General features: G+C 38.3%; 1 protein-coding gene across 3 annotated transcripts in view; it reads left to right on the forward strand.

The window, feature by feature from the left end:
* Window positions 1-13,380, forward strand: part of THADA (THADA, armadillo repeat containing) — a 168,588-nt gene that overhangs the window by 136,540 nt on the left and 18,668 nt on the right. For 2 of the 3 annotated variants that reach the window (XM_027681988.1, XM_027681989.1), the window contains exons 35-36: window positions 832-976; window positions 3,323-3,454. In XM_027681988.1, the coding sequence (XP_027537789.1) occupies window positions 832-976; window positions 3,323-3,454 (277 nt within the window). Of the gene's footprint in view, window positions 1-831; window positions 977-3,322; window positions 3,455-8,141; window positions 8,405-13,380 lie in introns of those variants that run through there. The other variant, XM_027681990.1, reaches the window with a different exon arrangement.

Genomic DNA, 13,380 nt, shown 5'->3' on the forward strand with positions numbered 1-13,380 from the left:
GGTCACTTATGCAAGTTAGGACTTTCTCTTCCCAGTTATGGCCCAGCTGTCCCAATGCAGGGCAGAGTTTACAAGTTTTGAATAAAGTGCACATTATTTTTTCCACAAAAAATCTAATAGTCATCATTACATATTGGGAAGAGTTGAAGCTTTCTCTCATTTTTTTTTTACTTAGTAGTAGTTTTCCTTGAATATGTCAGAGGACTAAATATTTTCTGAAAGATGGCAACTGGATTTTATTTGAACCAGGAAATTTCTCTTTCTTTGTTGTTCTTTTTTTCTGATTCTTCATGTTTTAGGACAGTGGGCTTTGCTGTGTATCAGCCAACATGGAGATTTCTTCAATGTTCTGAATGCACATGCTTTCAAAATGAAAGGTACCTTGACAGACTTATTACAAAAAAAATTCCTTTTCCAATATTAGCAGAGGAGAAAAATGGAGCTCCATGCATCTCTTTACCAAGCATTGCATAATTATCAAAGGCTGAGATTGATGGCATGTTTCAAAAGCTTTTGATTTTTTTTCAGCTATGTGTGTGTACCTGTAGAATGCTTCTGAGAATTGCTTCCCTTTGTTATAGTCCAGCATACTGGACTTTGACTTGCATGTTTAGAAGAACTGAGGACACAAAGATATGCTTTGACTTGTGTGGTCATTGGTGAGTCTGGTGTGAAGGGACAGAGCGAGAGAATTGCCTGTGCATACTGCTCTGAGTGCACCTTGAAAAAAAGTCCACATTTACTAATGAGCAGTATCCCTTCTGCAGTCCGTGGTTCAGTGCAATGGTAAGAGGTTGTACAGCATACTTCTCACATGTTCTGTGCTTTTAGATTTCAGAAAAAGTCTTGAAAAAATGGGTTCAACTGATACTGTATTTTTGTGGAGATGAGCAAGAGACAGAGATGCTGTTAGCAGCTGCTGAAGTTCTTAAAAGTATAACATCATTCCTTCTGATCAGTGAGAAGCTCATTCTTGGTAAGTAGTTTGAACATTATTTTCTGGATCTTTTTAGATTAAATCCATTAGTACATGACATATATGTATACAATACATTTTATGTACACACAGACAAAACACACAATTACATCAAATGGGTTTTTTTACACTTTAATAGGATTTAATTACTAAACATGTAGACTTATTTAAATTCTGTTAGAAAAAGCACATGTGCACACCTTCTTGCAATAACTCTGTAGAAGGGTGACATGAGATATTTTTATGTCTCCAGGCCACTGTACATTGCTGTACAGATTTACTAGCTTGCAATTGCTCTCTGACTTCAGTCTTTCTGAAGTACTGTATTGGTGATGTGGATGTACTTTTAGTTTAACGCTGTGAGTGTAACAAAGCTGTGCTGGCTGAATGTTGAAGTTAAAGGCTTCAGTCTGGAAATGAGGGACACATTCTGCTGTAAGAATGATTAATAATTGGATCATGTTATACCTCCCAGGTACAATGATTTTTTTAAAGTTGACGTTAGGCTGTCTCTTTAAAAAACAAAGAAAGAAACAAAACTTACACAGTCTTATTTGATAACACATTACTGACCGAGAGGCAAAGCTAAGTGAAACTGTCTGGTCTGTTCTGCAGAATACATGTTTTTTTTCTTTTAGCTTTTTTGTTTTTCCCTGCCTTCTGTGAATAGAGAATAAGGGGATTTTGTGATTAAAGAGCCAGGAGATATACAAGAATAAGTAGTAACAGATGATGAAGAAATTATTTTGCGTCCTGAACAAGACAGGCAGCAGTACTGCAGTGAGAATTTTAGCAAATCAAGGACATGATCCGGTGTTTAGTTGTAGTGATATAAGCTCAGAATCATTCTCTTAAAGGGGTTATGCACATAAAAACAGTTTTGACTTTTACACCTTATTCTGCATCAGCTTGCTTGGCCACATGCAGTAAAAAGTAGAAGTTAAGGAGACAGTGGTTGTGTGGAATGGAGTTGTAGTCGTTCCCATAAGCTTCCATTATTATGCTCATAAGAGGAAGAATGAATACTGATCAGTATGTTCTGGGTGACCCCATCATTTCTCCATCATGCTGCCTGAGGGTTCAGAAAAAGTCTTTCTGCAAAAATCCATTTGCAGACTTCCACCACTGCTGGAGATACTGTAGAAACTTGTCTAGATGGGACAGCTGGCCATTGAATCTATAAGGGAATAATTATTCTGCCCTAGCTGTGCCAGTGGAACATTATTGAGTGTGTTACGTTAGGAAGAAAAGCAACTTCTTTCTGAAATAATTATACTCCATGCCATTCCCACATAGGGAAGTTGTATGAAATACAGGAATGCTTTCTCTGCCTGTGTAATAAAGCCTTGAGCAATTTATTGTGGCCAAGCAGTGAAATACAATTGTCTGGCTAGCCTTGTAATACAAATGTCTGATAGACCTACTGATAACATAGTTGAAGAAAACCAGCACAACAATGAACCACCAGCTCCCCTGTTGTCTGTGATCACCAGAAAGTAATATCTAACAGCTGGCTGCATGTAAAAGAGACCTTCTAGAAGATTCCCTTAATGAGGATGTTCTAGAAGACCTGAAAAGTACCCCAGCAAACCTAGGAGCCTTGTGACTTCAGCTGGTCATCCACAGTGTGACAGCACTAAATGGCACAAGGGTTTGCAAGTGGATTATTGCTTGTGAGATGAGAATTGCCACTGGGGTGGTATATGCTGTCTGCCTGCTTGTAGTCTACCAAGTGAGCACCTCCCTGTGGGCAGTTACCATACTGTGTGTATGTAATTACCCTATGGATTTAACTTGGCTTGCTTCCAACAGATAGTGTGAGGGTTGCAGGGCTTGTTGGTGAGTGGTGGGGTGAGGTGGATGTGGAAGTAGGTGATGGGTAGATCCCTGAGAGGTGGGATCATTTCCTGTTTCCTGCAGGGAATGGCATTTGTATCCAGCACTACTGGCATTATCTGAAGAAAGCTTGGTTTGCTCCAGGCAGATTGCAACAGCAAATCCACGGTCAGAGTGCATTGGTCAATCTCCAGTGGCAAAATTTTTGGGAATTCTGCACTCCTAGAAACTGTAGAAAATTCAGAGCACTCATTTGAACCCAGATAGAGAGGTCCATTCTCTTATGTGTTGCCCACTGTTTAAACTAAGCTGAGTCTACCATCTAGATAAAGTTCACACGTGATGAAAATACTTTGATCATATTGGCAGTCCTTTTGCCAGTGGTTTGTCAGTGTGTTTCTCTGCAGTGTTTCACTGCATTTGTTTTGTTTAGCTGTGGAAACAGAACTCTAACTTCTTTGAGTGCATGTAAGAAATAGAATTCTAATTTTTCTCCATAAATAAATGTAGGACTGTCTGATACCCTTGCTCTGTGGAAATGTGTGGTTCTACTGCTGCAGAATGAAGATTTGGTAGTAAGGGATGCTGCTGCTGAAATTATACAAGTGACACAGTCTGAAAAAAAGAGCAGTGAAGAAACAGGTATGTTCACTTTGCTTTTAAATATTATCGGATACTTGGGAGGCAAAGATATTTCTTTTTTCATGACAAACTTCTTGCTAACTGTAAAGTGCTCCATCCATCTCTTATAAATATATACCATGGAAGATAACAGAAAGTTTAACTATGCTTTCTTATTTTGCTTTTACTGTTCTTGGTATAATTTACATATGGTTACATGGCTATGTAAAAAAAAAAAAGCAGTATTCAGCTTTATGGTTCTTGCTGCGATGAGTCAACTACCACATAATTTCACATTTTTAAAGTTCTTTAATACTAGCTTTGGTCTAATAAAATGCAGTGGAAGACACTCTTTGAATCCCAGGTCATTATAAGAGCCCGATCACAGAGAGATAGGAATCTAGGAAACAGTATTCAACTCACTGATTCATTATTAGACCTTGAAATCCATTTAGATCCAGATCAACAAAGACAATTCTCAGCATACCCACAATGTGCTTTTGAGGATGTAGGCCTTTTTGTGTGCTTGCCCTAGTTTACTCAACCCTATTAATTTTAAAATAGCCACAAAACTTGAGTAGGCTTAACTAATTAATGTGCTTCAACTCTGAGAGTCTTTGCTGACGCATTCTTCCATGTGTGGTGAGTAAATTAGAATTTGCTACCAAGCTCATCTCTCTCTGGTGGTCCCCACTGGTCTGTGTTACTCAGTAATGCCTGTACCAACTTGTCTGCAGCCAGTTCAAATTAGTCAGCCATCTTATGCTAGGTTGGAGATAAAGCAACTCTGTAGTTTAAAAAAAAAAAAGAAAAGGCAGCAAAATATGTTTGCCACTATGGTAGATAGAAGTAGCCAGGAATCTGCTCATGTGGCAAGTGTTTTTTTGAGCTGGTGCTGTTCTGGCATAGTGCTGTGGGGTAGAAGATGATAGAAGGAGGGATATGTCACGGACTGCTTTCATCTTTCTGTTAAATCCCACAGCTCTGATTCTAGCACTGTCATCACAGCTCTGGCAATTTATCTAGTTCCAGCTACAGCTCTCTTGAGTGTCCATGGCTCTGCGTCTGTGTGCCTCAGGTCCCCAACACTGTTCTTTAGGGGGCATCCTCAAGTGTCTCAGGATGGTACTTCCTTTGGAAATAATACAATGCTGGATTGTCTCTCTGGCTTCTTGTATCTTCTCCCTTCTTCCTTGTTGTATCCTAGTGCCAAGGGATATTTCCCTATAACTGGATGAGAGCTCTGTCCTACTAATTTATACTAAGGTCACATCAGTGCTTGCTCTTACAATTTACCACTTTGCAAAGGAGAAGTGGCCATAATTGAGGAAATAACATCGTAACTGGTTTATATTTGCTATGTTCCTAAATAGGATAGGGACCCCGCTCCCCAAACTTCTGTTAACCCCCTAATTACACTTAGTTGTACCTTCCTGTTTTTTCACTTACACTTCTTGTAATGAAATGAGTGTCTTTCCTCTGTGTCTAGAACAGAATGCTGCTTTTGAAAAGATAGAATTCAGTTTCTTTTTGCCTCCATTTTACATCATTGTTGTTTCTTCCTATGTTCTTTTTTCCACACTGACTCCCTTCAGTTTTTGTGATTTGCTTTCTAGCTTTTGGGGGAGCAGGGCAAGGAGTTTTACCCTTGTGGTTTTTATTTATAACCAGAATAAAATAAGCTTACCTTTGTATGTTGTTTACTTCCATTTACGCCCTTTCTTTTCATGTGCATATGAGAGTATGCAATATGTTTGGGTCTGTGGTTTAGACATTCCATGGATCACCAGTGCTCTCTGTCCTGGGAATTTTTAAATTACATTCAAATATCTACTTATTTTTTCTCAGTTTTCACACCATGAAAGTCTGATTTTTCATCACAGCACTGATTTTAAAAAAATCTAGGCTCATACACTGAAATTCATTAGAAGCCATGAAACAGCTCTCTTTAAACATTTTATTTGAAAACAAATTGCTGGATGTCTTAAATTGACTGACTTTTCATTTCCATTGTAAGATGACAAATAAGTATTGTGGCCCAGCAGTTTTATCATAAGATCAGAAAGATGACCTGAAATCAGAAAGAAGAATGGATGTCTAGAATGCATTTTCATACATTCTGTAATTTTTTCAGTTTTATTTGATTACCATTGCCACTAGCTAACATGAGAGAGTGAAGAGGCTATTACAATTTCAGCTTCATTTGTGCATCAAAATTTTTTGTGTCCTAGTAGCCATTATATTTCCAGAAGTACTGCACTGTAGAAATGGGTTATGATGAGTTTTGTCTTTTACTGCTGTTAATTTGCCATACAGAGGGTGGGAATGCTGCTCACAAAATACAAGCACTGGACTCGCCAGAAATTTTGGTACTAGCATCTTCATATCCACTCTTCACAAAATTCTCTCTCGCACTGTATACACAGCATATAAGGTAGCAGTAGACTGTAGCTGCCTGCAGAAGAACTGTATTGTCAGCTTAGGGAATCAACACCCTAAGTGCTTCATTTATATGTGAGATCCAGAGGAACCCCTGAATTCCTGCCGCTGCCCTTCCTGTATGCTGGCGTCTTGATTTCCTGTGAAAGAATAGAGTATGAAATGTTGTGCACTTGTGTGTAAAAGCTGGACCGAGGCTGAATTAGTGTCGTGCTTCAGGAGAGCAAGATGTGAAGTTGGACTGATGTTAACTATAACAAAGTTATTTGCAAAGATTGTTCATACAGTTGTTATAGCACATTTTTCCTTTACGTGCATGTTGCTGAATAACAGTATAAACGTGTAGCAGTATGATAATGTCAAATAATAGGTATTTTCATGTCATTTATAGATGGTGAAACTGGAGGCAAATGATCCTGTCTATTATAGTGTGGTTTCACTTCCAGTAACAGTGCCTATCTTGTGTAATTCTTTGAAATGTTACCATGAGCTCCTGGAAGAGAATATGAACTTGGTTGCTTGTTATTCCCTCATGGCTTTTAGTGAGGGCAAACCCCCCAATCTCCTCAAGTAACTAATCCATGGAGCTTTGGATCACTCAAATTATGAAAGCAGTAAGCTTACATAGTCTGAAATGCATTGTAACAAATGTGATACAAGAACCCTGTGAAAACTGCAGCCCCCATTTTCGTTTGAAAGGAGAAAAGCTCAAAAGACCAAACACTGATACACAGCAGGGCTCCTTGCTCTACCCTACTCTTCAACTCCCAAGAAAAACCCTACAAAACCTACTGTTTATTTTTATGGAAGGCAAGGACTTTCATTGTTACCAGGAAATTTAATTTCTTAAAATTTATTTTATTCATACAGAGAAGCTTGTTTTAATTTTGTAGTATGTGCAAAAGCTCATAATTAGGAGGGGAAGTTATTGAGGTTGGCTGACGGCAGTCATTTTCTGAGCAGAGCAGGTCAAACAGAATCCTGTCTTACCAGAAAGGAGAAAAGCTTTTGTTTTCCTTGCTAAAAATACCAACTTAGCAGGTAGTTAAGGTTTTCCTAATAACTTGAACAATATAAATCCCATCTGTAACTCAAGGTATTGTATGTACACTTTGTTGTTGTTTCCTCATGCGTTGAGGTGTAAACCTCTTGGGGATTGTTTTATTCCTTTTAGTATGAGGGAGGGTACAGGAAGTATTGTATTCAGTGTAAAGGTAGAATAGCTGCTTTGAAATCTAATTAAATTAGTGACCCATGGCTGTGTAAAGTCTAGACCTATTCATAGCAGCATTTCTTATACAAGAGGGTTACTCCTCACATTTAAGTCAGGGAAATAGGAGGGGTTTTTCTCTACTGACGATCGCTTTACTGAATATCCTGAAAAATTGAAGTAACTGCTACAACAAAAACTGTACTTATTCATGTCATTTTCCTCTGTGACTTTTTTTTATCTAGAGAACTATTGCCTGAAGTAAAGTTATGAGCTTGTATTAAAGAAATTTGAATAAACTATTTTTTTTTACTATTATAGCTAAGCCAATGCAATTCTATAAAATTCTCTATAAAAAATACCTTTAGTCAGCTTAACCTTTATGTTGGTAAATTACCAAATTAACCTTAAAATGAGTTTAAGAGCATTTTTAGTGTCGTCAGCATTAGCACCAATTTAGCTGATTTTTAAAATTGAGCTGAATTAAGCTTAGATGAGCAATTAGATTCCCGAACTTGAGTAAATCCTTTGAAAGTGCTTGAATGATTTAGCAGCCTAAACACTCTTCTTGAATATAATTTAGGCCTTCAGGAACCTTCTGCTATGTGTATTGTGAAATAACAGTTTTATATAGAGATGAGCAAGTTCGCTCATGGACTATGAGTTGTGTGGCTGCAGCAGAGCGTTGTTCAGCCAAGGGTGGGTAAATGGCCCACTCTGAGCACCACCATCACTGGGTGCAGTGTAAGCATCTTTGAAAATCAGTCTAATGTTGTTATTTCCCTCAGTTTTTGAGTAATTCTGAGAATGGGATTGTGGCTATAAATTATGTAGTCAGTATTAATCCACTGGCCAAAATTTCAGGTGTATTAATCCTGATCCTTCTGTTCCCATTTCACATGCTTAAGAAATAATCAGTAGATGATACTCCTGTGCCAGGAGTTTCTGAACAAAAGGCAATGCAAAGCTCTCTTTTCTTTTCTTGATGGTTGTTCCCTTCCTGATAGATTCTACTTTTTATCTTCAATGACAAATGTCCTGGGTTTTTTCATTCACCAGAAAAAAACCAAAACAAAACATTATTAGCTGGCTTGTTTAAAGAAGCTGACTCCACCTTCTGAAGAGCATCCTGTTGGGAAGGGGCTGGCACTACAGAGGAGACTGAGTTGAGATTCTGATGGAAGTCTTCATTATTAACAGTATTAACCTGTATTTTAGTGGCCCACAGTATTTCTGGTTTGTCTTAATGTATCAGACTAAATGCATGTAGGAGCCTTTCAGCAACTTTCATTTTGTTTATTGACTAGAAGGTATAAATGTGTGTAAAGGGAGAAGTTAAAATGTGCTTCTTGGGGTGGCGGGGGGGGGAGAAAAAATATTTAATTAGATTGAAAAACTAAAATATTTTCAAGATGACTCTGAATTCCTTTCTAGACTTTAGAAAGACTTTAGACCTAACCGTTTGACTGGGTCACCTTTCTCTTTGTGAACCATGCTGTCGTCTTGGCATGAAGGAAAGCAAAGCAAGTGAAGGTGTTGCTTGCACTTCTATTTCTTTTTTCACACATCATGAGTGGAAAAGTCAAGGTAAATTCAAAATAAACTTCTTCATGATTCTAGAATAGGTGTGGCTATCATGAATGTGTGCGAAAGAAGGTTTATCTGCATGGAGGTTTATTTGGGAGTGATGGTTTAAATAAGCTTTAGCAGAGGTAGGATGAGTCAAGGGAAGATCAGACTATCTATACTAACATTTGAAAGAGTTGAGAAGAAATCCTACTCAGATTTTTTTCTTATTCCTCTCCTCTAAAAATCTTCCTTGGTGAACCTAAGGCTGTGCAGAAGGTTTCATATATATATGCCCTAAGAAGATGTAGTAAATCACTTGAGCAAGAGATAAGAGATAAGGCAGTCTGTGTGATGTTAATGCAGCACAATGGTCTGGCAGTCATCATCAACACCACGGGGGATATCAGCAAATCATGGGTGACTGGCATGATCCCAAAACTTGTACCCCAAATGTCCTTTACAACTGGCCCATGAAGCATTTCAGGACAAGTGGTTCAGATTTCATCTGCTCCAGTTGCTAGTGAAACAGCTACGAGTAAATGCTGGGCAAACCTAAAATGCTAAAAATACCATTGACATTGATGGTGTTTAGCTGCATGATGAAAGCATCCCACATATTGCATGGGAAACAGTAAAGAAAGGTATTTTATTTTATTCGTTGCCTCATCTGCTTGTTGGCATTTGAAACTGTGTTTTTAAAGTATTCCTTAAAATAAGTGCAAATTTTGGCTGTAGCAAAAAGAGCTTTTCTTCCACATGTTTATGGTTGGGTAAATGCATTAAATAGATTTCCTAAAGCTTTAGTACATCAGCATGTCAGGTTTAACCCCCTGTTTACTTACAAAGTGCTAAGTCCATGCTGTGGGATTGGAGATGGAATAACTGGAGGTTAGAACCTGTGCACCACTGCTGTGTGCAATATGCACGTTTTAAGTCACTGTGTCTCTCTCAAGGAAATATAAAGGAGAGATGTTAACAATCTGTTCAGAACTCTCCTTTTCATGTGACTAATGTGTTCATCCTCTTGCTAAACTAGGGGACAGATTCACCACTTTTTGCTCTGCTTCTGTACTGGCATAACCTTCTAGTGAGGCAAATAGGAGGACTGTGGTGAATAAAAGAAATGTCAGGTTACTCTGATCCTGGACGAAGATTAATGTGTAGAGTTCAGCTTTTCTCATGCACTAGGTGACTTGCCCTGATGTTCAGGTTAGGCTAATAGGCCTCTGAGGCCCCAGACAGCTCCTTCAGTTGTGGGTCTTAAAACCAGTTCTGCCAGCTGTCTGGCTTTGAGGAATAAGTGGTAATTGCCCAAACATAAACTAGGGAACTGCATGCAAACTGGTTTAAGGATGCATTAACTGAAGTCTGTGGCAGGATCGTAGGTAATAGATTTCCTTTGCTTGACTGAAGTCAGACTTGTGCATTTTCTTCTCTATTCTGAGATTTGAATTTCTTCTCTATTTAGCAGTTTGATGGGGGTTTACAAAAAGCACGAAGTCAGAACCTGACTGTAGAAAGAGCTGTGCTGAAAGTGCCTGGAGCTCTTCCGCTAGCCAGCCTGAGAATGGAAGTTGGTTGGCAGTGCTGTGGATGGGTGGCTACAGCTGCATACAGAAGACTGAACATTTTCATTCTAGATATGTGACTTGCTATGATACAGCTGCTGTGGTGTGGAAAGTTAAGAGCTTCCTAAAAATGGGTCAATTTCAGATCTTTCCTAATGCCCTGGGTAGGAAAAAACAGCCAATTGGAAAGAGCATTTAAAAAGTGCTTATTGCCATCCATGATTTTCAGGCTATCTTGAGAGTTGCTTATAATTTTGGTATCTGTTGGTCAGAAAAATCTCCCAGTCAGGTATTGTGATATGCCATGGGTGCTTGGGAACAGTCCAGAAGTTCTCACAGTGTGGTCTGGGTTACTAATGAAAAGCTGCTAATCATATTAACCAAAATATGTTTATGTTCCTTGTATCGGGGACAAGTGGAAGGAAGGTTAATGAAATTCTTTTCTGGAATCAGCTCAAGGATTTCTTCTGCTTTGTGAGTACTCTTGATAACTGCATTCTGCTAACTAGATGTGCAGCTCACTAAACAGAACTGGATTTCTAAGCCTGCTATGAAAGAACAGTATGTTAGGATTTAAATGGGAGGTGGCATTTATCCAAATGGCCTTTAAGCAGTAGAAAGAAGAATAGACATAGACAAGATCCATCCAGGCAGAAGCAGAAGAGAGTATGGAAAAGTCGTGATACAGTCAAAAGCAACAAAAAAATCACAGGAGCAGAGCCGAGCTGCTCCTGTTGCAGAATGAGATGATTTTCTAGAAATTAAGTTTACTTTCAAAAGCTTATGCATGGAATCTATGTGATAGTCTGTGTTATAAGCAATACTTGAGGCCTCAGTGGAGAGGTGTAAAGTAGTGGTGGCAGTTTGTGGTATTATATTCAAACACAGTGTAGGACTTTGTATTCAGAGACGCTGTAAGGTGATGACATCTCTTCAGTTACATTAGATAAGGCATGTTGAGGACAGGAGGAAGGTCAAACAGCTGTGTGTGTATTCTGGGAATCCTCTGAAGCGGGCCCAAGTGAGGGAGGCAGCGGGTGCTCTGCTGAGAATTACTAGAACACTCTGCACGGTGAAGAGCACTAGATGTTACTGAAAAGTAGTGTAAACCATGGAAGGTAACATCACTGATAACATACTTAAGCTATCTGTAATTATAGGATCGTAAGTAGAATAGGGTTCACACAGAAAAAGGAGAGAGTTCTGAAAATGTTGAGCCTTCTGCTTAAGGGACTCTGCCTCTGGCTGCATCTTTTTTTCCCTTCTGTGCTTTTAATGGTCAGTACTTCCTTATGCACACACACAGAGTAGGATTTATGCAGAGAGACAAATGTGTAATGATGGCCATTTAAATCCTGGCAAACTAAATAAGTGGTAAATACCTGTGCTATTTGGTGACTACCTGATGACTATGATGACCTTATATTTAAGAAGTTTGTTCCAGAAAGCAAAATGACACGTGGTAGAGATTATGAAATACTTAATGTGGCTAGAAGCTGTAATTTGGGGTTTTTTTACATCTGTGGTAATAGTTCTAAGAAGGTAACAATTACAGGTCAGTCGCAAGGATGAAAGAATTGAGGTCTAGGAGTGTAAATGAATTCATCTGGTCTCTCTTAAAATAAATTTCAGGAGCGTATTTGACATGCAGCCTAGTTGTATCATATTTTCATGCTAACAGGTATATTTTGTGTATTTGTGGTAATATTTCTGTTATACCTGACATTCTAGTTTTATATCCTAAAAATACCTCCTGTTGTTATGAAAACTTTTGGAAGATCTGATTGGGAAGTAATTAGGTCTTCAAAATTGCATTTGTAGTATGATTGTTTCATTGTTTAATGGTGAGTCTTGAATAGTGTTTAACTGTTGTCCTTAGATACAGAGGACATCTTCAGTTGGCTGGAAATATGGCTTAAATATTTTTGTTCAGAAAACTCTTTGGTAATTACCTTTGGGCTCAGGGACCCATCGTTGAATATTTTGACTGCCTTTTTTTTTTCTGTCTGATGCCATTGTAGGGAAAGGCTGTCCACAGCTTACCTCCTAAACTTGGAGTCTGTGTGTGAGTAAAATAATAATGAAGAAGCATTGACTTAAAGCCAAAGTGAATTCACACCCTCCTGCAGTTTTTTTATGAAACTGTGTAAGCTTATGAAACCAGATTTTCTGATATATGCTGTAAAAGTGTTGTCCCTGTTAGCTTAACAAGTGTGTGCCCTTTTGCTATAAGCAAAATAGCACCACTGTTGATCATCTTTTTCTTTTAAAGCATTTCACTTTATTTCTGAGAGAGAACTATGGTATGTTAGTGTTAAAAAAAAATCTCTTTGTTTCTTTTATTGCATTGCTTTTCACTCCTGATTAATTATAGAAAAAGTAAGCAGCACTCTTAATTATATTCATTGAAAAAATAGTTTTGCAAACCAGGACAGTAAATTATGCAGTCAGCCTCTGCAGGAGTAAACAAAAACTGAAGGACTGATCATATTCTTCTGAATAGAGCTATTTTGTGCTTTCTCTAAATAAGCTGGAAGTGCAGAAGAGCCAATGCTTTGGAGCAAAAGTACTCTGTTCCACATGAGTATGAAAGAATGTCAGGGAAGGCCAGGGGGAAAAAATTGTATTATCCACCCTATAGGTCATGAAGAGCTGTAGTAGATTTTTGTTGGTTTGGTTTCTTGTTTGCTTTTTGTAGGTGGCATTCTGCATTGCTAATTGTGGGCATGCTAAGAATCAAGAAGAATGTTCAGCTTTTTAATCGAATTTAGACTTGTGAAATATTATTTTAACAGATTTAGAGACATAATAGAGGTGCTGTGATATATGAAGGTTGCAGGACCTGGCCTATAGTCTGTATGACATTTTGCTACTGTATTCAGCTCTTGTTATACCAAGGTTCAAACGTATTATTTGAATAAATGGACTCCAATTTTATTAGTTAGAAAAAGTGAAATGAAATTTTCACTAACAATGCTGTAGCTTGTCCTTTATCTGTAAAAGTGAACTCTGGGCACAAATTGCATTGTTTTGCTGACCAGTTGCTGCAGTTCTTTTATTAACACTGCTCCTTCTGTTTCACTGCTGCTGTGAAAGGGTAAAGCTGTCCCAAGAGATTTCTTTTGGAAAGACCAATGGCTACAGATCTGAGCAGTTTGATG

The sequence above is a fragment of the Neopelma chrysocephalum genome, unplaced genomic scaffold, assembly GCF_003984885.1.
Source record: "Neopelma chrysocephalum unplaced genomic scaffold, ASM398488v2 Primary Assembly neopelma1_61b, whole genome shotgun sequence".
Classification (NCBI taxonomy): domain Eukaryota; kingdom Metazoa; phylum Chordata; class Aves; order Passeriformes; family Pipridae; genus Neopelma; species Neopelma chrysocephalum.